Source organism: Rhizophagus irregularis, chromosome 1 (assembly GCF_026210795.1).
Source record: "Rhizophagus irregularis chromosome 1, complete sequence".
NCBI classification, from domain to species: Eukaryota; Fungi; Glomeromycota; class Glomeromycetes; order Glomerales; family Glomeraceae; genus Rhizophagus; species Rhizophagus irregularis.
In genome coordinates this window covers 3,727,105-3,753,772 of record NC_089429.1, presented here as the reverse complement: position 1 = coordinate 3,753,772, position 26,668 = coordinate 3,727,105, and the positions used below count along the sequence as shown (strand labels likewise).

General features: G+C 25.5%; 3 protein-coding genes across 3 annotated transcripts; 2 read left to right on the top strand and 1 right to left on the bottom strand.

Annotated features, from left to right (window-relative positions):
• Nucleotides 1-2,520: 2,520 nt before the first annotated feature.
• On the top strand, nucleotides 2,521-3,076 carry OCT59_000759 (uncharacterized protein; the record flags this gene model as incomplete). The annotated part of the gene is made up of 2 exons (XM_025318558.2): nucleotides 2,521-2,964; nucleotides 3,059-3,076. 2 exons carry the CDS (start codon nucleotides 2,521-2,523, stop codon nucleotides 3,074-3,076), a joined length of 462 nt encoding a protein of 153 aa, XP_025175765.1.
• A 6,138-nt stretch (nucleotides 3,077-9,214) lies between these two features.
• On the bottom strand, nucleotides 9,215-10,191 carry OCT59_000758 (uncharacterized protein; the record flags this gene model as incomplete). Its single annotated transcript, XM_066139084.1, has 7 exons — nucleotides 9,215-9,303; nucleotides 9,476-9,506; nucleotides 9,559-9,585; nucleotides 9,645-9,706; nucleotides 9,768-9,801; nucleotides 9,944-9,953; nucleotides 10,163-10,191. The coding sequence occupies 7 exons, from the start codon at nucleotides 10,189-10,191 to the stop codon at nucleotides 9,215-9,217; spliced, it is 282 nt and encodes a 93-aa protein (XP_065988519.1).
• A 4,338-nt stretch (nucleotides 10,192-14,529) lies between these two features.
• OCT59_000757 (erg10 acetyl-CoA C-acetyltransferase) lies at nucleotides 14,530-16,443 on the top strand (the record flags this gene model as incomplete). Its single annotated transcript, XM_025318559.2, has 8 exons — nucleotides 14,530-14,542; nucleotides 14,650-14,748; nucleotides 14,829-14,906; nucleotides 14,998-15,137; nucleotides 15,201-15,401; nucleotides 15,487-15,630; nucleotides 15,715-15,897; nucleotides 15,984-16,443. 8 exons carry the CDS (start codon nucleotides 14,530-14,532, stop codon nucleotides 16,314-16,316), a joined length of 1,191 nt encoding a protein of 396 aa, XP_025175766.1. The 3' UTR covers nucleotides 16,317-16,443.
• Nucleotides 16,444-26,668: the final 10,225 nt, after the last annotated feature.

The following is a 26,668-nucleotide window of genomic DNA, read 5'->3' as shown; positions in this document are numbered from 1 at the left end:
ATCATCTGCTTATTTCTCCTATTACACAAAATCCCAAGCCACAAAATGACTTTTCCAATTTCAAGTAATTAAACAAGTTTTTTTTTTTCTCATGCAAACTTTTAACTTCCGTGGACATAAACAATTAAAAAAATTGACATTTTTTTTTTTATATAAAAATGAAATTCATAATAAAAAAAAATTTTTTTTTAAAAAAAAGCCCCTTAGCTTTTTCAGCCACTTTATTTTTTTTTATTGTTTCCAAAACGAGTTTAAAAAAAAAATTTGGTTTTATCAAAATTAATCGTATTTTTTTTTTGTGTGTAACAAATTCGAAAAAAAAACTTTTTTTTAACCAATTGTATTTTTTTTAAAAATAAAAAAAAAAAAATAGGAAGAATTGAATTAATTTAGTAAATGAATGAAAAATGTATGAATGAATGAATGAATGAACAATAGGAGTTTTTTAAAGCGAGAAATCATTGGATAATAATAATATTTTCCATAAAGAAAAAAATCATACAAAGAAAAAAAATTATCTTTTTTTTTATGGATAAAATCATCCAAAATATTAATATGATTGTATAATATCAAAAAAAAAAATTAAAAAGATATATTAAGATTAGAACTAATATAACTAATTTCGCATAATGATTGGCAATAGTATTGTCTTTCTTATCTACTATGTTTTTTTTAAAAAAAACCTTTATCGAGTATCAAAAACGATTTCGTGATTAATTTCATAAATTACGTAAATTATAAATTACGGAAATTCGGAGATTTGATTTCCATTTTCTTTATAAAAAAACGATTAACAAAGCACCAATTTATCTAAATATTACTTAGTCGGTTTTTAATATTCACACAGTAAATTGAAAAAAACTTTAAATCCATTGAAATACGCCACCAGCTCAGTTGATCACATATGAGGATTTCTGTCTTGCAATTCTCAACAGAAAACAAAATTTAAATGTAGCTAAAAACATTGTTTTTTTAAAAAAATTATTATCCTGCATATCTAATATGGGAGATTACGTAAAATTTTCATATTGAAAAATAATACATGTGACATCAATACGAAAAAGATATTCTATACGAAAAAGGGTCATATTAATTAAATAGCCAATAGCCAATAACATGTCATTGTTTGAACACCCATAAACAAATAATGGAACATAATATTCAATTTTGTGGAGTGTTACCAAATAGTTGGGAAATTACCTAGTTTCCTGGATAATTTATTTAATTTATTAAATTTATTACTTAGATTTATTATTTTACCTAGATTTATTATTTTACCTAGATTAATTATTTTACCTAGTTTATACCTAACTTTGTACCATTTTATACCTAGTTTATACTACGTTACTTTTCCTTACTTTGCTTATTTAAGTTATGCGTAATCTTAATGTAATATAGCGCTGTATTTCTGCATCATACATTTCATACATTGTAATTAATTTTTGTTATTGAACCACTAAAAAAGAAAAAAATGATTATCAGGAAATCTTTCTCATGAAAAAAAAAATTTCCATCATCCGATCATTGGGAACATGAGATCAAATAAAAAATTTATAAAGAGTTTAAATTTAGAAGATTTTTTTTTTTACTCCCTGTTACAATCAATTGTGTACGTAATAAATATAAGTTTTAGCCATTTATCCTAAATTTTAGGACATCTCCTTCCAGTAATAATTTATGATAATGTCAGCAAATGAGCTTTCAGTACTCATTACCGTAGTAGGTTATTTTCTATTGAGGATACTAAAGTTGGTTTAAATTGGGTAACTGAAAATCACTGTGGGGTATTACAATATATTTCCTACTTTTTTATGATCGGTCATTAAAAAAAAAAAAAAGAGTTTGAAAAAGAACTGAAAATGTGGTTTAAACAAGTAATTAATCGTACTACGGGAACATGAGTTCATATCATGACTCATTTTTTTAAACAAAGAAAATATGATAATAAAAAAAAGTGAAACGAGTAAAAAAAAAAAAATTTTTTTTTTTTTACAATAATGATACCCTTGCATATTATACATATTATTATACATATATTATTATTATATACAATTATAATTTATTACAATAAAATAAAAATTGTATTACAACTAATTTTAGCAGTTCATTCATATATTATAAAAATTAATGATTTACAATAATTATTTTTAAATTTATGATTCATATGCTTTTTGTTGATTTAACTCCGCCCACTTAGATATTATATTGTTATATAATATAATAAATAATAAATAGTTAGTATTTTTAATTTTTTTTATATTGTTATTGTAAAAAAAAAAAATATGATTATCAAAATAAATCACAATTTTTAATATAATTTAATTTAAAATATTTTTTTTAAAATATAACGCAGATCCGTTTATATAATACAATACATTGTATAAAAAAATTTTTATAAATACCTACTGAGGAATTTTCTAATTTTCTTTCAAAAAAAAAAACATTTTTTATAATAAATTTATATAATAATCTCTTAAAAAGAAATTATATTCAAAAAAACAAACCAACATTAAAAAAAAAATGGCATACTATTCAAATTGGTATAAACAAAAAGTTAATAGTAGTAGCGAAGGTGTTTTAAGCACTTCCTCTATTACATTATTAACACCAGCTCAAGTAACTGTCAGTTCAGTAAGAGATAGATTAGTTTACAACATTGAATACAAACAAAATCCTGAAGAAAATGATCGTAAACCATCTGAACGTCGTACCCGACAAAGTACCGTTTCTTCAACTACAAGTGCCTTTGCCGCGGCCAATGTTGTAGCGGGTAAATTCCAAAACCATCAAAGAAATCATACAAGAAGACATACCAGGAAAAGCAGCTCAGAATCAGATTCATCATTTGTTTCAAATTTATCCGTTTTATCTGATATCTCAGAAGATTGTATGTGGGATGATTGGATCGTAAAATTTCTTGACAAAAAAGACGTCACAGCCGACGACGCTCAAATGGAAGATTGGGTAAGCTCTCGTTATAAAGTTTTTTAAGTAATAATTCTCTTTATTCAACGAAAAAAAATCATTTGCTAATAATTAATTTCTTAATTTTTTTTAGATATTTGAAACAATGTAAAATATCCAAATATTACTTGTTAAGTTTTATCGTCAAAAGGAATCGGGCACTCGTTTTGACGAAATTACTTGACGCAACTTGTACATTTTTTTATATTTGTAAATTACTAATTTTTAGATATGGATAAAATGGGACATTTTATTTATAAATTTTCATTACACTTTTTAATATATTGGTTTTTCGTTCGTTGGATACAAACGGATCACCTTTATCATATTACCATTCCTTCTTTTTTTATAATAACGACAAACAACAAAACATCTATTTTTTTTAAAGCAAAATCACACATTTTTTTTAAAAAACATTTTCATTCTATGCATCATGAAAAAAAAATTAAGATAAATAAATTCTAAAGATAATAATAAAATCGTGAGAGCGTGAAAAATATAAACAACAACAACAAAAAATTTTATTTTAGAAAATAATTAATTACATTTTTTTTTTAATTTTCATTATTTCCCTCTCTGATAAAAAAAAAATGATAAAATCTTTTACGCTATATAGTTAGAACATTTTTTTTTTTTAGAATAAAAAAATAATTTTTTTTTTTTACAATTTTTTCTTTATTTGTGAAAAAAAAAAAAGAAACATTTTAACATTTTTTTTAAAAAAAATTAACAATATTATATGAAAAAAATGAAAAAAATTTTATTTTATTTTTTTTTATACACACTGTATGATAAAAAAAATTTTTTTTTTTAAGTTGTAAATTTTTAATATTTTTTTTTTTTTTTTTTTTTTTTCGACATAATATATTTTTTTTGGGTTGGAAAAAAAAAAAAAATTTTAATCGCGGACGACTAACACAAACACAAACATCATTTCGTTTTTTTTTTTTGTAAATCTTTTTTTTTAGAATTTTTATTTTTGTAATTTTTTTTTTTCTTTTTTTTTTGCATTTTCATCATTGAAAGTCTATTTGTATATACAAAGAATAAAATATGATTTTTCGCGGTGTTTAATAAAAAAATTTGTTCCTTTCTTTATTATTATTATAAAAAAAAAAATTTTTAAGTTCACTTTTGTTCACTTTATAAAAAATTTTTGTTTCCCGCGTTAATATTTATCGCGTGTAATCCAAAAGATCCACATATACACACGTTTACTTTGTTCGGAGCGAAGAATAAATGTAAAATTCCGTGACACAATTCATCCCGCGCAAAATGAAAGAAGTTTATTATTATTATTATTTCACACGATTACGTTAATAAGAGTAAACAAATGAACAAAAATGATAAATATTAAACGTTTATTAAAAACAGATGTCATTAGAAGTAACAGTAGATAAGATAAGTTTTTATATTTTTGTATTTTTTCACTTTCAAAAAAAGTCATTAAAGTTCAATCGTGTAAAAATTTTTTTTTTTTGTAAAATTAAATATTTTGTGAAACTAAAAACTGTTTATACTTAATGAATATTTATTACCGCCGTTAATAGACTAAAATTGTCGATGGGCTTTTTTTAAAAAAGATTATCTCTCTATTGAAAAAGGAGCGACAAATTGCAGCATTTAATTTTTTGTCTCTTTTGGTTCAAATTTGAAGTAGATAAAACGTAAATATCATATGTTCAAAGTGTACAATCAATCGTATTTGTAACCAAACATAAAAGTATTGTACATCTTTTTAATGATACCAAGTAAAAAATCAGTATCATATTTTTCTTGGAATTATTCGGTTTTTGAAACACTAAAAAAAAAACTGTCCCGTGCGCCTTTATTTATTGAAAAGTTATATACTGTATGTATGTTATGTATGTATACAGTATATATTGTAAAAGGCGTAAATTTTGCTGATTACTTAAGTTACTCATTTTATACGTGATCCTTGTGATTCGTTTTACCATCATTCCTAAATCTTCCTCTAATCTTTAATTTAGATATTTATTTTTTTGATGATAATTATGATAATTATGATAATGATGATAATGACGATAATGACGATTGAAAAAAAAAATGCAAATGTAATGTATAAAATGTTTAATGTATGTAATGTATAAGAAAAAAAGAAGAGAGAGAAAAAAAAAATTCGATGCAATATTTTGTAATTATTGTAAAAAAATCCTTCTAACCTATTTTAAATAAAAAATCATGTATTGTACAATTTAAACATGTAGATCATTACCATCTTTTTGAAATAGATTTAAAAAAATGCAATGCTCGATCGACGAAAAGCGGGAAGCATTTCGCATATTCCCTTTTAATAAAATAATTTATATCTCTAAATGCTTAGAGTAAAAATATGTTGTTATAAACTGCAAAAATAACATGTAAATATTGCATTTTTAACTAAACCGGTTTTAATTAGTATGTTTACCATACATTAACAAATTTTTTAATCAAAATAAAATATGTCATGATACAAAACGGCGGGTAATTCCCTATTTCATCAATATATATTTTCAATGAACAATAAAAATGATATAAAGAGCATTAAAAGACATATGATATTTTAAAGAACAATGGTTTGAGATATGGTTAAATTTTTTTCTCTTAATATTAGAAAATAACCAGATAAATTTCTTGTTTCCTTATATAATGAATCTATGTATAGTTAACTATTACCCGGTTGCTTCAGGAACTTGCATGTAACATGTTCCTTAAACGTCAAAAAAAATTGTATAAATCAAGACATATTGTAGTTCATATGATCAAACGTACGTACATTATATTGCATTTTATTCTTTTTTTCTTAAAAATAACTTATGTCAAAGTGACAAAGTGACAACTTAATTATTTGTGGCGTAGTTACAGCATACGTAAAATAGGTATGCGTAGTTATGATTTTATGATTTAAAAATGGTATAACCTAAATAGCCAGGGTTTTTTGTTTGTGTCTCCAAAAAAAAAACAAAATAAATAAAATTCGTAATTGCATCTCCGACGAACTCCCCCGTTCCCCTTCTGCGTCACGCGCCGTAATTACTCCAGTAAATTTATGGTAAAAAATGGTAATTTCTTTAAGGAAAAAAAATTTCCATTCAAAATGGATAAAAAGTATTTACAAAATATTTTTAAAACTTTATTGATTTTAATTTAAACAAATTAGTTAAATTCCGATTCTAGGCTTCTAGGCTTTCTTTTATTTATCGCATGACAATTTTTTTTTTCGGATTTTTTTTTTGCGATTCTTTCCGATTATATAACGACTATATAACGAATGATAATTATTAATAAATATTTATATTTCAATATATCAGTATTTTTACAGTATTAATAAATATATATTAAGTTCATTGTGTGTATAAAGTATAAACATTATAACGTGATTGATAAACAAAAAAAAGAATTTTTTTTCGAAAAAAAAAAATGAAAAAGAGAGAATGAAAGCCACATACAAAAAGAATTAAAAATTAACTTTCTTCACTTTTTTTTTATTGAAAATATTTATTTTTGTTGATTAACTTCGGAATATGGCGAAAAAAAAAATACTAAGCCAAAATGAAAAAGGGAGATAAAAAAAAAGACCATTCAGTTTTAGTATTTCAATCGGTTTTTTAATTTTCCTCATTTTTAGTATAATGAAAAATTATTTTTGGTAGTATGAAAAAAAAAAACAATCGGTTTGGGCTCATTTTAGTTATTTATAATAAATAATAATAAAAAAAAAAACGTTCAATTCCTTTATTCGTTGTTTCTCATATTAAAGGGAGAGAAGGTCACACAATAAAACAACAAACATCGCAAAAAAAAAAAAAATAACAAATACGCAAAAACATAAAACACATTAACATATTAACACATATTAACACATATTAACACATTTTTTTTTTACATTAACACAACTTATAAACCTATAAACTTTCTTCTTTTTTTGATTTAAATAAAAGTAAACTTTATCCGAAAAAGAATTCATGTCATATGAAAGTTTTTTCACTGAAACTTTAATTTTTTTTTTTTTTTTTTTTTTGTTCAATTTTTTATATTGTTCATGACCCTTCTTATGACCTCCTTTTTTTTTTTAAAAAAAAAAGAAGGATTAAAACTGGTTTATTTTTTCTTAAAAAGATTTTTTTTTTATTTTTAACATTCCGTTCGCTCCGATTTTATTTTTTAGAAAATGAGAAAATGAGAAAAATAAGAAAAAAAAAAATTACCAAGTTTATCAAATTTGATCTATAATGAGAATTACACAAATAAATAAATAAATAAAATATTAAAAATTCCGGAATTCCGAAATTCCGAAAAAAGAACTTGATAATCCGGTCATATCCATAAACCATAAATCTCCAAATATGACAATAAAAAAAAAAGGGTTTTTTTTTTCTTTTTTAACCAAAATTATTTGTTAAATAGTTATTGTAATAAAAAATTTAAATGTATAAAAAAGTGTATTAAAAAGTGTATAAAAAGTGTATAAAAGGTTTGTTATACAATACAATGATATATGATTGATAAAAGATTAATGATATATGAGATAATGATGATATTATGATAATGATTGATTGATTATATGATTGATGACGACGAAGATGATGTAAGTTATTTTTTCAACAAATAATATATGCATTTTATTTAAAACCATTTGAATATTTTTTTTTTTATTCAAACTATTCAAAACTAAGAAATTTAATTATTTTACAAATTTGGATTCTGAATAATAATTGTATGATGAAAATGATGTGCACGTTGCAACAATTTGGATGATCCTTGTATACATTACATTATATTATTATTTTCATTATCATTTTTATCATATTTCATTATTTGCTTAACTTTCAATCCTTTTTACCATAAAAGATCAATTTTTTTTAAAAAGATTCGGTACTTTTTTAAGATTAAGTATCCGAAGAACCAGTAAAAAAAAAAATATCTCTAATATCCGAGATCATCAAGAATTCTAATAATAATGTATTATTCTCATTAATAAATAACTTTAATAATAATAATGTTGAAATGATCCAGTTTAATTTGTTTACTTTTATCGATTTTTTTTTAAAAATATTTTTAAGTATAAGAAAAACGAGTTCTTTTTTGTTTCGAAAAAAAAAAAGTCCGTTGGCTCCGTCAAAAAGAAACGTCATTTTTTTTTTTTAATACTCAGCCAAAAAAATTCTTAATACTTTATTGTTTACCACTTAAAAAAAATAAAATATAATAATAAATAAATAAATAAATAAATATAATAACATCATATATTTAAAAAGAACAAATCCGTTATAACCACATTTAGTTAATATAAAAAAATCATTAAAGAACCGCCAATAAAAACAAACAATTAAAACTTGTTAATAATAAACTGGTATGCAAACGTGACTGATCATGAAAACATGAGACAAAAAGGTAAAAAAAAAAAAATTTGAAATTTTATCTTAAAATAGAATATTATATATCCTTAGTTCGGATATATCCCATTTTTGTTTCATACTTTTAGTTGATAATCTAAACTATATTTGGAATTTTAATAAACCTGTGAAACTTTTAATTATTTGTTTTTAGAAGAATGCGTGCCTCAAATTTGTGGTCCAGAAACTTGGCAAAAAGAATTATCTTCTTAAACTTTTGAAGGAAATGTATACTAACAATAAAAAAGAAATTATATATAATAATAATATAATGAGTCTTTTTATGATATGGTTTATATTGATTATCAAACTTATCAAACGTGGCACGGATTTTGGGCGATTTGACGGAATAAACAAATCCCGAGAATTTCCTGTCAGATCAATTATCTGTGTTTACAAATTACAAGAAAAAAAAAAGCCACACACGCAAACATTCTATGTATGAAGATTACTGGATCCAATTGGATCAATATAATAGATTCAATTAAATAGAAATCAATCTAATAAAAAGTAAAATCATTAAATCAAATAAATAAACTTATTTATTTAATGCAGGGTGTCCCATGCTTTATAATTATTTTAAAAATTTTAAAATTTTAATGATTTTAATTTTACCGTTTTAGAAATTGGAAACTTGGAACTTCGGAATTAGTGGAATCAGTAATACAATGTGTACAATGTGACAATGTGACAATGTGTTAAAAATAGATGAACTATGCACAATCACGTGAACGTGATTTAAGTGAATTTTCGGATAGTCGAATGTAAATTACTATTATATCCCTATTTTAACCCTATTATACTTTTTATGAAAAGGTTTAGGTTTTTGTCTTGTCATATTCGTCTATAACTCTTCATAAATATATAGGAAACGCATAATTTCTTGAATCTTTGATATTGTCACCAACCTCTGATATAGTAGGACTGTAGGAGGTAGCAAACACTTAGTGATTTGGTGGTAAAATAAAAAAATTTGTAATAAATACAAGATCTGATACATGAAATTATGAATAAAAGACTCTGTGGGCAAATTCATAAATAACGCTCTAGTTCACACGTGATCGGATTGATCGGTGTCATTTCTCGAGTACGTCAATTAGACGTTTCATACTTACTTTGGTATTCCCATACAATAGTATAATAAACCTTAATCATATCTTATAATCTCTATTCCAGTAGAATTAATTTTTGAAAAAACGAAATTGGTTTTTGTAATTTTCTTAATCTACAAAATAATCTTATCTCATTAAAAGTAATCTATAAAATCATCTTGTCAAATCTTACATTATCCCTTGCCTCACTGTTTTCATTCTCATTGTCTTTTGATGTTCGAAGTTCGATTTCATCTAATTTAAGAAATATTCTTAAATACAATTCAATCTTTTTCAATGATAGTAGATTATTGACCTTTGCAATACGTCTCAAAAAATTTTACGATTATCTAAAATTGCTTGAAATGATCGTTCTTTACGTTCTTTACGTTCTTTACGGTATTAATTCCGGGAAATTCGTTAATGATCATAACTTGGAGTCTTAAAAATATTCCCAATATTCTAATGATAATCTGATCTGTGTCCATGCACCGCAGTCGACCTATTCATAATGGAATAAAGTAACATCAGTTAATATTCATAATCTTGCACGTTCAATTTTTGTCATCACATATTCTTTTATTAATTGACTCTCCAGACTTTCGTATGTTAACAATCCATAATATTAATTTCACAATAAAAAGTATTTTTGACCTAAATTACTATTATATGAATCATAAGTTAAAATATTACGTAATATAAGAGAAATACCTTTTCCTTGAAACTACTATATAATCCATATATGTAAATCTACGGACCATAACATGGATGTAACGGTCATAACAACCGTAACAACCAGCTTACATCCTATAATACGCTGAAAAGTCTTTGTCAAGCCAAATGATTTACTACTTTGGATCTCGCTAGTGGTTACTAGCAAATAGACATGATATTAGAAAACTCTTTTAGTAATGTCCTTTGAGTTATGCTAATTTCATTATAACATATACATAGTTTTTTATGATCTGAAACACTTCATAATCTTCTACAGAAAATGTATAGTCAGATACTCTGATATTTTTTTCATAAAATGCTTTTCTACAATAATTATAACCGTTACTACAAAAATTACTTTCATTTCTAAGGCCTCCATAGCCTCCATATATTGTAAGATCTCTCGAACCAAATGATGGAACAATAACGTATAGCAAGATTTTCATCTACTCGACTTAAAATATGTTCGATATTTTCTTTATTCTTAAAAGAGAATATAAAACTTTTATTGGTAACCCAAGGAAAATTATCCAAAACATTATCTATTTGACTCATTTTTTTTTTAATAAGCTTTTAGATTTAGTCAATATGGAGCATAATTATTTCAGGACTGAAATGTATTCTACTCAATCCAACTTCAAAAATGGTAGTATATTCTTATTCTAGAACACCTTTTTTAGTCAATACGTCCAAAGCTTTTAAAATCCTATCTTTTATCATGTCAACATTCGCTACCGACGCTACGTATTTAAGAAAAACCGACAAGTGGACTATGGGTAATTAGCAATTCGAAGCGTCCAATACCTCTTTCAAAGGTTAACTTGGAAATGTCTTCCTTGAGCAACGAATAAAATGCTGACATGAAACTCGATACATGATCTATATTATTAACCTTTACTAGTCTAGTTTAACTCATAGGCTAAGACAAGCTACCCCTGTCTAGTAAAGAGATCTTAGCCAAACTATCGGAACTAGAATCTGTTCATTTGGGAATCCCAAAGATTTGGCACCGGATTATTACAATTATTGGAATTCTCCCATATCAATCATTTTTTAGAGATTAAAAATGACCAAAAAAGAAACGTTTCTACTACTTTCACTACTTGAAAAATAATTTAGTTATGAGGTCGTGTGAAGATAAATGAGATTTATGTGAAAAAAAGATGCTGCAAGACATGCATTATCGATCATTTGATCATCTGAATCGATCTGTATCTCCATATCGAAATTTTCCATAAAGAGGTAAAACCACAATGTTTTAAACCTCCATATAGAAACACGAGTTCGATACATTTTTAAAATTGTCAAAATATTTATGCTGCATGGACAGATACTCGATGATTTTCCAGTTGGTTATCTCGATTCCTAGATCTACCATACCTTATAAGTATTTCCTATTTCCATCACGTACTTGATCAAGATTATATGAGGTTTACTCAAAAAACATGATAGAGAAGTCAATTTTTTACAGGAGATCCACCATGTTAAAATGGAAAAGTTTAAGAGGAATAATTTGGAAAATAATTAAAATAATTGTAACTATTCATTTCTGTAATAAATCGAGAAAATTGGCTTGGATACATGTTCTGTATTACTTGCATTTTTTTTTACTAGAAAATAATTAAAATAATTGAATCTTGGAAGAAATTATCCGTGAACGAAAATCCATTTCTTGAATTAATGAAGAGTAGCGGGTTGTCGAAAAAAATTTTCAAATTTTAAACTTGGTAATTCAATATGCCTTGGCCATTAACTTTGATACTTCAACATCGCTGCGGATTTCATAGCCAACGACAAATCTAACGTTTTTATTTCTAATTAAGCTGTTATGAGAGATAATAATAACTTGATCAATTATTTCCAGTTATTTAATAAACCTTTTTTAATGGAAAACACTATTCTCTGGTTTACATACTCTACTAGTCATTGAACTTTGATTTATTTTTTTTTTAAAAAAAAATCTAAATCTTTTCTTTTTTTCTGACGAATGAAATATATAAAGAGATTGAGACTTAAAAAATTTTAATACATTAAATCAAAATTGTCATAGGGCTTATAGCGCGTTGAAATACCGACGGTAATAAAAATACCGACGGTGAGGCCGGACAAATAAGATTCTCGTGACATTAAATATTGAAAATGATGCGGGTGAGAAGCTTTCATTTTTATATGGCGTAAATAATAATTTTGTAAATTTTTTTATACGTGAACTGTGAACTGTGAATTCTTTTATATCAAAGTCATGTGATTTCATATATCGAAAAATTGATGCGGGCGGATTTAAAAATGTAATTCGGCCTAAAATGTTTGTCGGACTTTTTTTTTATGTAAACTACAACCCAAAAGTGGTCTGTAAGACAAATCCGCTTCAGGATAAAAAATAAGTTTTCTTTAGTACATTATACTTGTACAGTATATACTTTTCTAGGATCAATAGGATTATGTAATTTATATTTTGTAGATACTGAAACTTGAAACTGGGGTACCAAGTACCAAACGTGGCCAGGATTAAAATAATTACTTTTATCGTCGATATAGTGTACGAATGAAATCCACCAATCATAATTCTCACTTTCAAATTCTTTGTTAACATATTACAGTTGACTCCACATATGCACCCCTCAAGAGTCAAGAATATGCGTATGCATCATCTGTAAAAGGTGATACAAAAAATTAATAAGAACCGATTTTTTCTTTTTCAGAGTGCATTATACAGATTATACAGAGAGAAAGATAAGGAAATGTGCATTTAATTTTAAAGAGAGATGTGCATCAATAAAAAAGTATATTTATTGAAAGATTGATAACGTAAAAGTATGAAAATAAATAAAAAAAATAAATATAAATGTGGAATGCTTATGTGAACTAATTCTTAAATTGTTCATTTTTTTTTTTAAATTAAAATTTTCCAAATTTATACCTTTAGCTAAAAAAATGACATCCATTTTGTGACTAAAGATGATTCATTCTGTAACTTCAGGAGTATCCCTTGAAGCTGTATGTAACCAGCGTAAGATTACAGAAGATGTGCCTCAAGTACTTGCAGTATTTTTTTTTCCGTTTCTTATACATTTATACAGTATAAAATATAAGTATATATGTAAAACAAGTTATTCAAAACCCTTATTTACAATGATTTAATGATTAGTTTAAATCCGATACCCTGTAAAATAATTAATTATTTTAATCTAGTTTTAACTCTTAAAATTTCTACAAGGTAAACGCGCAAATCTAAATGTTTTTTAGCGTCTGACCCCGGTATACCGATACTATCGATATCAATATATTATTAAAATTCATTATAACGATTAATTTACTTTTCAATATCAGTATAACTTTGATATAACAAAGATTTTCATTTTAACATTTAATAAACTAATTTTAATTTATATTAACTCACATGGATCCTGGCATTATATCAGAATTTGATTATATATCATACATAATGTTGAAAGAATTACGATTTACGACGCCGCTGACCCAAAAAATGATTTGCACGAAAATTAATGTTTAGAATGAAAATTTCATGGACCGGATATACAGATAGCCGATCCCGACAAATTTATTTTCACTAAAAAAAAAATTTTCTTTTTAAAAACATAAAATTATTTTATTTGCATTATATAATTATTTTAATTAATTTAGAAAAAAAAATTTAAATAAAGGGACGATTTATGATATTATGAGAAAATTTTAACTATTTTAACTGGTAATATTTCTACGACTATCCTACGTAAGTTTGAAGAGAATAAACATTTTAACGTTTTCTTCATTTAGAATTGAACTATTGGATGATTACAGCATGCATTATGAACCTTAATGCTTTCAAATTTTCATAATTTCAGAGATGAAGAGATTCGAGGATAGTGTTCGTGTTATTAAATTATTTAATTATTTAAAATGGGGTTTTTGTATTTAGGAACAGTTCGTGTACTGTATAAGAAAAATGAGAAAAAGTTTGAATTTCACGGATTGTAAATCCAAATTCGTAATTAATAGTTACGAAATACGAAATATCTAAATATCTATGAAATCCACATGGTCGGACCACTAACTTTTATCTTTTCGGCTATACTCCTTAGAATGGATATATAGGAATGATCTTAACTTTCATTCTCTCGGACCCGATTTGCTACATTAATTTGACCGCGATCGGCATTCATATGATTAAGCATGGTCTGATATTCTCCAAAACCTTCATCCTAATAAGGAAGGCTATTCGCACCTTGATCGGATTCATCATCTCGACCTGTGGAACATTTACAAAAATTTTTATATAAAGGATATGTTAATTAAGGTAACTCTATTTTTTACTTCTTGGTTAATTCTATTTAATTTATTAATTCATTTATATATTTAACAAAATGACTCAGAAAGGTATGAATTTTTTTTAAAAAAAATTATTGTTTGATAGAACAAACAATTTTAATTCAGATTAAAATATGTAATTTATATAAACTCTTATATCTTTTTTTTTTTGACAGATGTTTATATCGCTGCTATCGCAAGAACTCCTCTTGGAGGATTTAATGGATCATTAGCATCACTCTCTGCTGTAAAATTAGGTTCAATTGCTGTTGAAGGTAATCAATTGAATCGAATCAATCATCGAGGTTCTTAAATAATTAATATAAAACTCTAATTTTCTCTTTTTATATTATAGCTGCTTTAAAGAAAGCTAAAATTGAACCTAATAATGTTCAAGAAGTCTTTTTTGGAAATGTTCTTTCAGCCGGCCTTGGTAATCATTTAAATTAGAACTTATTCTTTGTCTTTTTTCTTTATTTTTATAATTGAATATTCAAAAAAAAAATTTTTTTTCTTAATTATAGGTCAAAATCCTGCTCGACAAGTTGCTCTTGGTGCGGGAATTCCTGATAATGTGATTGCTACAACTGTCAATAAAGTATGTGCATCTGGTATGAAGGCCGTGATTTTAGGTACTCAAACAATTATCACCGGTAACGCTGATGTAAGTTTTAATTGTAATCATTAAAAAAAAAACCTTTTCTTTTTAACTAAAGTATATGAATAGATTGTTGTTGCAGGTGGTACTGAATCAATGACAAACACTCCTTATTATGTACCCAGTGCAAGATTTGGATCTAAATATGGAGACCAAACTCTTGTTGATGGTATTGTTAAAGATGGGTTAACAGACGTATATAACAATTATCTTATGGGTATGGCAGCTGAAGAATGTGCAAATGAATACAAATTTTCTCGTGATGAGCAAGTAAATTATTTTTCCTAAAATAATTAATAATAATGATAATAATTTATTTATTTATTAACACACGCTCATATATATTTCTTTAAAGGATGATTACGCAATTTCTTCTTATCAACGTGCACAACAGGCTTTTGCCGATGGGGTTTATGAAAATGAAATTGTTCCTGTAACTGTTTCTGGAGGCAGGGGAAAGCCTAATAAAGTCATTACTCAAGATGATGAAATTTCAAATGTAAAAAAACTTTATAATTACATGATTTTATTTAATTGAGGATTGAAAAAATAAAAAAATAATTAATTTTTTTTTTTATTACAGCTTAATGTTGATAAGTTACGTGCGGTTCGTCCAGCTTTTACTGAGAAAGGTTCAGTGACCGCACCAAATTCTTCACCATTAAGTGATGGTGCCGCAGCTATTGTTTTGATTAGCGGTGAAAAAGTTAAAGAGTTAGGTATAAAAACTTTAGCTAAAATTAATGGATGGGGTGATGCTGCTCAGGTAATATATATATTTATTTATTTATTTATTTATTTTGATTAATCAACCAATTTAAACATTAAAAAATTTCTTTTTCTTTCAAAAAGACACCATCTAAGTTTACAACATCGCCTTCATTAGCGATTCCAAAAGCATTAGCACACGCAGGAAATATTCCAATATCACAAGTAGATTATTTTGAAATTAATGAAGCATTTTCAGTAGTAGCATTGGCAAATTTAAAATTACTTGAATTAAGTAAAGATAAGGTAAATGTATTTGGAGGTGCTGTTGCAATGGGTCATCCGTTAGGATGTAGTGGTGCAAGAATAATTTGTACTTTAATTAGTGTATTACAAAATAAGAATGGTAAAACTGGTGTAGCCAGTGTATGTAATGGTGGTGGTGGTGCTAGTGCAATTGTCATTTCATTGCAATGAAAAATGGATAAGATGATTAGTATATATAATATTCAACTAAAATTATTTAATTACGGAAGGAAAATTTAATAAAATTTTATTTTCATAACAGCTGTGAAAGCTTGAAACATGGTATATCATTGATTAAATTACAGAATTTTTATAATTGAAATATTAAAATTATTTAATTAATTGGTCAATATCCATCATCAAAGTTATCATTATTATACACATCCATATAAGAAGTATGACCTATTACCTATTATATGATTACACCACTTTACACTACTGACTTTAATTCTAGAAGAATATTTATAGAAAATATAATGCTAAAATGACCTAAAAATTAAAAAAAATGAATAATTGTATCACTTATATTACATCACCAGTTTTTTCAAAATGCCTCTAATAATTTATTGATTTTGATCTAAAAATAATGGTGCAAATGATGCATATATTACTTTTAATAATATAAGTCAAATTGTAATAATATATGATTTTTTAATTTACTTTCCAATAAAAAAGTATTATAATAATTTTATATTTTCTTATAAAAAGAAAAAGGCAGTATTATATATAATACATATTTCACCAAAACTTTAATATTCTAAATATATTTCAGATATATTCTATTCAATATCTTATTCAACAAAATTATAAATAATAAAATAATTGAAAACTTTAAACAATTATATTTCTATCAATATTAATAATATTAGAAAATAAGATAACTACCATTTGGTTTATTTAATCAAAATAATCCTAATAAGCTATAATTCATTAAATTTTTACAGCTTTTTTAATATTCCAATTACCAAAATTCTTAAATATGTTTTAGAAGAATCCTGCCAACTACTAAAATATGTTACTAATGAAAATTTCATTTTCATATAAAATCTTACTTTAGGATTTTCTTAAATTTGATTGGTTAATTAACTAAAAAGGAAAAAATCATAACAATATAACATAAAATTTCCTTTTATAATAGAATCTTTAAAGAGTTTTATATATAAACCTTATTTTAAGCTATAGAGTGACCTATTTTAATAGTAAACTGGATCCTATTTTATTAGATGTATTAGATCCCTAAATATTTTAATTTAGCTCATAAATAACATATAATAAAATGCATTTTTTACAATAACTTAGTTATTATTAATATTTAGAAATGCAATTTTATTATTATTAAAATTCTCTTATTAAGTCAAATCCAATAATATAAATTTTAATTAAAAAAAAATCAATTAATTAATAATACTCAAATTAAAATAAAATTTCAGATATTTCTAATAAAACTCATTTAGTTTTCACAAATTTGTATAAATTTTGTCTAAAATTATAATTTAAATTTTAGCAAATTAACTTAAATTTAATTTAATGTTATATTTTTTAGTTTTAGCAAATTGGATTAATTTTTACAGAATTATTAATTTACTTTTAAGCAAATTAATACTTTTTTTAATAATGATATATAAATTTATAAAAAAAAAACATTTTTTTAAAAATCAAAAAAAAAATATCATGTATTCTTCAATTATATAATGAAATAGAAATATAATAAGAATATTTATTTTAAAATAATTTTTGTAAAATTATTATAAATCAATATATAGTATTTTGCATTTGTAAATAAAAAGTATTATTTAATAAAATTATAATAAATTATAGCTTAATGAATATTCAAGAAGTTTAATATATAAAATTAAATACTAATAAAAAATAACAATTTAGTTTATCTAGTTTATTTTTTATTTTCTAATAAAAAAATAAAAAAATACTATTTCAGAACCATTATTACAATCATTATCAATAACTTAACACTAAATATACTATATTCTAAAATTATTTTTAAATAAATAAATATATACAGTCAACTCCCTCTATAGTCACTCCCGTTATAGTCACATTCTACTATATAGTCACACCAGTTGAATGTTCAAAACACTTTATTATTAAAATCTATCCTATATAGTCACAATCTATCTATATCACTAACTATCCTCAAAAATCTTATATTAAAAAGAACCGTTTATAATCGCAGTTATATAAAGAATATATTAAATAACTTGACATCTAATAATCGTACAAAGATGTATCATAGCTTGTTAGAATCGTCTCACTGAGACGAATCGAATGAAGGTAGCTTTATCCTTTTCCGTGCAAACAGTTTTATGACTAGTTTTATCCTTTTCCTTTGCAAGTGTTTACGGCCAGACCACCCATTGCCTCTTATGAAACTAATCTTGGGTCTGTGTCCTATCATCTTCAATGGGCAACCATTAAACCGAAAGACTTAATTCCTCAAGTAACAGCACCACTATAGAAGACATCCCCCATCGGGCCATTTAGGCTGATCTGAAGCTAGGTACACGCCGCCTACTCATCCTATACCCATTGTACGATACTGATACTCAATTTATTTAACGACCTTTAGAGAGCATCTACTTTCATGGAGAACTTTCGACGGGTAACATCAACCATCTACTTCCATACCACCATTTTATACAAGCCTCACTCAAAGCGCCACTACAGCCCGCGATTACCTAGCACCGATAGTACAGTTGTTTACCCTAAAGAGTATACTTTTGGTAAAGGACCACCTGGATATAAGAGTGCGCATCTGTCCAGGATCACCCCTTATGGTGGGTATCAACCACCAGGGATCACCAACCAGGACCTGGGCGAAGAGGGACAACCCCATAGCCACGTTACCTGTTCGCGCACGAACACCTTATTGTCCCTAGACCTAACAGAAGGTCTACCTACCACTAAGACATTGCACCCTCAGCTTTACCATCTATGACGACCATCTAGCCATTACCTGAACCCATGCGGTATCGAGAGTGACCACCCGGACAGGAAGTCCCCCGCGTATAGTAGTGATCTCAAGACAGGACTGCGCACATGCCAATGGCCTCATGCGAACGTTAGAACACACCACGACCCTTAAGTTGAAATGTGCGGCCTAACCGTACACACTAATTCACCATGATGCAAATTAACCACACTAATCCCCGTACCTTCACGCTATTGGGTAGCGTTCTCAGTAAAATTCTTTTTATTTCCGTAGTCATAGGAATCGAACCTGTGACCTCACCATACTCAGGCTTAATGAGGGTCTCGTACTAACCACTGAGATAGGGTGCGACCAACCCAAGTTTTTATCCTTTTCTTTTATTTCTTAGTGTTTTACGGAGGATCGCAATCTGTGACTAATCTCGGGTGCGTCCTATCATCTTCAATGGGCAACCATTATACCGAGTACTTAATTCCTCAGGTAACAGCACCACTATAGAAGACATCCCCCATCGGGCCATTTTAGGCCGATCTGAAGCAGCATACGCCGCCTACTCATCCTATACCCATTGCATGATACTGATACTCAATTTATTTAACGACCTTTAGAGAGCATCTACTTTCATGGAGGACTTTCGACAGGTAACATCAACCATCTAGTACCCTTCCATACCACCATTTTAGGTATTAAGTCTCACTCAAAGGCCACTACAGCCCGCGATTACCTAGTACCGATAGTACAGTTGTTTACCAGTATATCTTTATAGTGACCACTCGACAGGGAAAAGCGCGTACGCCTCAGGGATCACCCCTTATGGTGGTATCAACCACCAGGGATCACCAACCAGACCCAAGGAAGTAGGGAATCGAACGTAGCGAATGCTACCTGTTCTGTACGACGCAACATTTGCCGGGTGGATCCCCAAGGACCTGCAACAGAAGGTCTAACTACCACTAAGACATTGCACCCTCAGCTTTACCATCTAGGACGACCATCTAGCCATTACTGACCCCAAGCGGTATCGTAGAGTGACCACCCGGACAGGAAGTCCCCACAGGTATAGTAGTGACTCCGAGGACAGGGGTACTGCGCACTGCCAATGGCCTCATAGGGAACGTTAGAAGGACACCATGACCCTTAGTTGAAATGTGCGGCCTAACCGTACACACTAATTCACCATGATGCAGTCCAACTACACTAATCCCTGTACCTTCACGCTATTGGTTGTAGCGTCGCAAGAAAATTCTTTTTATTTCCGTGGTCATGGGAATTGAACCTGCGACCTCACCATACTCAGGCTTAATGAGGGTCTCAGTGACTAACCACCAAGATAGGGTGACCAACCCTCTGTTTTATCCTTTTCCAATCACTGGCTGACGAGTTATTCAACAAAATGTTAAACATCGGCATTATAATATTTCTTGATTTACGTTTACTGCGCCATTTAACATTTTGCTAGATTTCTCGGTACCTAGTGATTGTAAAAAGACGATTTATAGCTCGTTGGAATCGCCTCATCGAGACGAATCGAATGGTGGTAAGCTCATCTCTCTGTGATCAATATTGACGGAGTTATTACTTAAAAACCATTTAATATTTTTTAATTTCGGAAACTGATCTAGTGATTGGATTTCGATGTATCTTATACCATTAGATTCGTCTCATCAAGACGAATCGAATGGTAGTAAGATCGTCTTTCTAGGATCAATATTGACAGAGTTATTACACAAAAACCATTAATATTTTTTTAATTTCGGAAATTAATCTAGTGATTGGATTTCGACGTATTTTATACCATTAGATCCGTCTCATCAAGACGAATCGAATGGCGGTAAGATCATCTTTCTACGATTAATATTGGCGAAGTTACGATACAATAAAGTTTTAAGTATAATTCTGGCTAAAATTATGTTAATTTTTGGCCGGAATTATGATATACAAATATAAGAAATTTTTTATATAGTCACATCTCTTTATAATCACCAAATATGGACTGTCCCAAATGTGTGACTATAAAGAGAGTTGACTGTATATTAATTAAATACTAGTTACATATAAAGGTTTATAAGATAGTTTATCCTTAGGCCTAAAGTAAAAATCATATATAAAAGTCTTTACAAATCCTACTATAAAAGGAAATTATATTTTACATTATTATGATTTTTTTCTTTTAACTAATTAACCAATAGAATTTAAGAAAAAAATAAGATAAAAATGTGGCCAATTTTTTACAGTGATCTTTATTATAAGTAAGTAGAATTTTACACATTAGCAAAAATTATATATATTTTCAGATAAATTTTCATATAAATTAAAATTTGATTTAAGAAGCTTAATAATAATGAAATTATTAAATTTAATAAAATAAATCAGAATGGTTTATTAATTATCTTAATATAATTATTATTTTTAATTTTTAATTGCTAATCCATACTTCATATATAAATAATAGACTAATTGAAAATTAGCAAAATAGTTAATACAAGACTTTTTTCTTTTCTTTACTACAAAAGTTAAGTATTATACTTTATAAGTATCTGATTTTACTTAATAATCTAAAAATAAATATTTTATATATATTTAGAATATATAGTATGATTTAAAGGTGATGTAGATCATTTTAAAATATCAAAATTTATTTTTATAAATTAAATAGTTTTTGCAGGTTTTAAAGTCATTAAATCAAATATAAAAAAACATCCATATTTTTTCAATTAAATTTTTATGTAAAGTATATAAATATAAAATTTGAAGTTTCTATTTAAGTTTATATAATATTTATATTGAATAAAAAAAATATAATTTCAAGGTTTTTCAACAAAATTTAATTTGATTAAAAATTGATTGACTTATATTTTTGGGAAAAATGCAGATTTTATATATAATTTTAATTTGTTCAATTTATAGATAAATTTTTAAAATTTTAAGTTTTATAAGAATCACATTAAACATTTGGATAAAAAAAAAAAATTAAATCTTAAAGCCTTTTTAATAAAATTTCAAATGATTTAATTAAAAATTAATTGACTATCTATAGAAAAAATGCAGAATTTCAAATTTGCAATAATTTTTCTATTTATTATATATAGATTAGCAATTAATTTACAATTTTTTATTATTAACTAAAAATTAAGATACTCTTTTTTACAGTAAGCGATTAAATGTATACAAACACCTCTCAAATTAAAAAAATTCTCATATATTTAATATAAAATAAAACTAAAATATAAAGTAAATATATTTATTTCATCTTCATTTATTGAATTACATATAAATATAGATGCTAATAATTTAATTTATGGCAGTAATTACTTCAATTTTCCATGCATCATATTGATTAATTTTCTTATAATATTCTTGAAGAAATATTTTTTTTTGTGCATTCTCTATTATTTTTTTCAAGTTAAAATGATAGTAAAGTATGCCAGAAAGTAAGTAAATAGTTGTTTTTATATCTGCTCAGAGATTTTCAGTAAGTTTAAAACCAGATTCCTAATCTTAATATTTTTGATAATTTTAATGCAAATGATTCCATGTTTAATAAAAAATTAACTAATAAAGGAAAGTCTGAAAAATTAAGTGCATTTGTTTATCATGATCCTAAATTTAAAATTATATGTCATTCATATTATATAACCATATGGTAATCTACATAATTTCGTAAAATAAGGTGACTGTATACTTTTGATCGCCTATTGTATATATTAGAAAATATGTTTAATTAATCAATTGTAAAAAAAAAACTTATAAACAAACTTCTATATTTTTTTATTTATAATAATTCTAATTTTTGAAATCATATTTAAACTGTTATTTTTGATTCAAAAAATATTAAGTATATTAAGTATATATTAAAAGTTTATTACTAATAAATAATTCATTATTAATATATCTAAAAAACTTTTAATTTAAACTATTAAATAATCTTCTTACTAAAAAAATTCACTATTTACAGAATTTTAATAGGATCTGAACATTTAACAACCTCCAATTTTATCCAATTAAAATTTAAGATCAGGAGTAATATAAACAAAAATAAAAGATTAGTCGTATAACTAAAACAAAAGAATAAATTGTTTAAAAAATTTCAAGAAACTGCTTATAACTTAAAATTTTGTCTATAAAACTGTCTTAAGTACATTAAGTAAAAGTTTTCCAAATTAAATTTTGCATATAAAAATTTTATTTGTAAAACACATACTAAATTTATTATTAAAAAAAAAATAAAAAAAGGATGTTACAAATAAGATATGTAATAGACTATTACAAATACATTTATTCAATTATTATTACTTTAATAATAAATGATTTTTAATAGTTTATTTTTCTTAATTTTTTAGACGGTATATTTCTTCAGACATTTAGACATATAGATCTATGGTAGAAAGTTCTTTTTTATTTATTTTACAGTAATAAAACATTTTTAAACTTTTTTTCTTATAAAACAGCTGGTCTTAGATACAGTCAACTCCCTCTATAGTCACTCCCGTTATAGTCACATTCTACTATATAGTCACACCAGTTGAATGTTCAAAACACTTTATTATTAAAAACTATCCTATATAGTCCCAATCTATCTATAGTCACTATCACACCTATCCTCAAAAATCTTATATTAAAAAGAACCGTTTATAATCACAGTTATATAAAGAATATATTAAATAACTTGGCATCTAATAATCGTACAAAGATGTATCATAGCTTGTTAGAATCGTCTCACTGAGATGAATCGAATGGTGGTAGTTTTATCCTTTTGCGATCACTGGCTGATGAGTTATTCAACAAAATGTTAAGCATCGGCATTATTATATTTCTTAATTTACGTTTACTGCGCCATTTAACATTTTGCTAAATTTCTCGGTACCTAGTGATTGTAAAAAGACGATTAATAGCTCGTTAGAATCGCCTCATCAAGACGAATCGAATGGTGATAAGCTCATCTCTCTGTGATCAATATTGACGGAGTTACTACTTAAAAACCATTTAATATTTTTTAATTTCGGAAATTAATCTAGTGATTGAATTTCGATGTATTTTATACCATTAGAACCGTCTCATCAAGACGAATCGAATGGCAGTAAGATCGTCTCTCTAGGATCAATATTGGCAGAGTTATTACACAAAAACCATTAATATTTTTTTAATTTCGGAAATTAATCTAGTGATTAGATTTCGATGTATTTTATACCATTAGAACCGTCTCATCAAGACGAATCGAATGGCGGTAAGATCATCTCTCTACGATTAATATTGGCGGAGTTACGATACAATAAAGTTTTGAGTATAATTTTGGCTAAAATTATGTTAATTTTTGGCCGGAATTATGATATACTAATATAAGAAATTTTTTATATAGTCACATCTTTTTATAATCACCAAATATGGACTGTCCCAAATGTGTGACTATAAAGAGAGTTGACTGTATATTGAATATTGGTGGAAAATTAGAAGTTCATAATATATTTCTTTTGGAAAATTCAGTATGATAAAGTTTATTCTTTTGGTAAAATGCATATTAATATTTTATTTTATTTTATTTGAATTAATTAATTTTTACTGAAACATTTACTAACGTTTTGGATTTCTTTTTTTAGATAATTTTTTTTACAGATATGAATTTAAAATTTGGCAAGGAAAGGGTTTGAAGTATTGTATTTCTTTATTAACAAAACTTTACTTACATTTCATTTTTCTTTTTTTAAAAGACTAGTTCTTCTGACAATTTCTTTTTTTTGTAAATTTCTTTATCGAATTCTGAATTTTTTGATGTAGATGGTAAGATTCAACTATACTTTAAAATTGAAAAACAACCAGGTATCCTAAAGATGATATATTATATATATGTAGGCTGAAAATAATGCATACATTGTTAGTATTAAATATATTGTATACATATATAGGTAAAATATAATATTAAATATATTGTAGGCAAAATAGAATATTATATATTAGTATTAAATAAAATACAATTTTATGAATTACCAAATATCCAGTATAAAAATGCTATCTGAAACTTATGCGAATTGTAAATTGAAACTTAACTGAAATTTAGATAAGTGGCAGTTTGAATAGTAACACTCAATATAAATTTTCGGTTGAAAGATTCATCCAATTTCAGCCAAATTTCAACCATAATTTAAGTCAAATTTGTTTATATGAAATCTGGCTGAATTGGACTATTTTGACTAATGTTTAATAATATAAAAAGTAATTATTTTTTACAAATTTGTAATTAAAATTCCATTAAAATTACAAAAATTTGGTCATAATTTTAGCAAAAATTGCATAGTAAAAATTAAGAAATTATGATTTTTGACAAATTTTCTATTAATTAACTTATTTTGAAAATAAAATTTTAATTAAATGATAGATCATTTTATATTTGAATATATAATTATTTTTTGCAAATTTAGCATTTTAAAAAATTAAAAAAAATACCTGATTATCAGTTGATTATCTCCTTAATACTTTTTACTAAAATTAAAATTAAATTTTTAAGTATTTTTTCACTAATTAGTAATTTCATTTGAAATTAAAATTTTATTAAGTAAATTGACTTTTGTATATTTTATAATAGTAAAAAAACTGGTAATTTTTTTATTAGATCTTTCAAAATTAACTATAAAATTTCTTTAAATTGAAATCTTTAGTTTTTTTACTTTTATTAATTCGTAATCTGTCTAAAAGTAGAGAATTTGAATTTAATTAATAAAATTTGAAGGAAAGTATAAAATCATAAAACAGATCTTTACATGAATTTTCTTTATCAAAAGTTGGTTCAATACCAATTTTACATTAATATGAAGTAAATTTTACTTTTTTGATCTTTGTAATATAATATCATTAATATGCATATATATAAGTTAAAAGTCATATATATGGTTATATAGGAATTTGCGATTGTTATACTGATAGGAATCTGTGAGTATCATATAAAAACTTTACCACATATAAAACATTTTTTATTTTCTTTAGAAAAGGCACCAAACCTTAAGTAAGTATAGCTAACTAATGCATTTATATATATTTAGCTTTATATTTGAAATTATATTTAAGAAATGCATACTTATTTATAAAGAAAAAAATAACAAAGTTTTCTCAATTTTTAATAGTTAAATTCTCTACTTTTTATGTGGATCACAAATTAATTTTTTAAAAAATTAAAATATATATTTTTAATCTATTTTATGATAAAAATCATATTTTAAAAATTAAATAATAGTATATTTAATATTATAAAAAGTAATTATTTTTTTGCAAATTTATGATTAAAAATTTCATTAAAAATACAAAAAATTTGGTCATAATTCTGGCCAAAAATTGCACAGTAGAAATTATGAAATTATGAAAGAAATGGATTTTTAACCTATTTTCTATTAATTAATTTGTCTTGAAAATGAAATTTTAATTAGATAATAAATTATTTTACATATATAAAATTGCTATGAATCACCGGCGGTGATCATCACCTATATCACGTGATTTTAAAATTTTGGCTGGAATTAAGTAATCTACATAAAAATTTCCTTTTTTGGAATCTCGTGTAATGCATTTCGCCATTTTTTATGAGAAACAA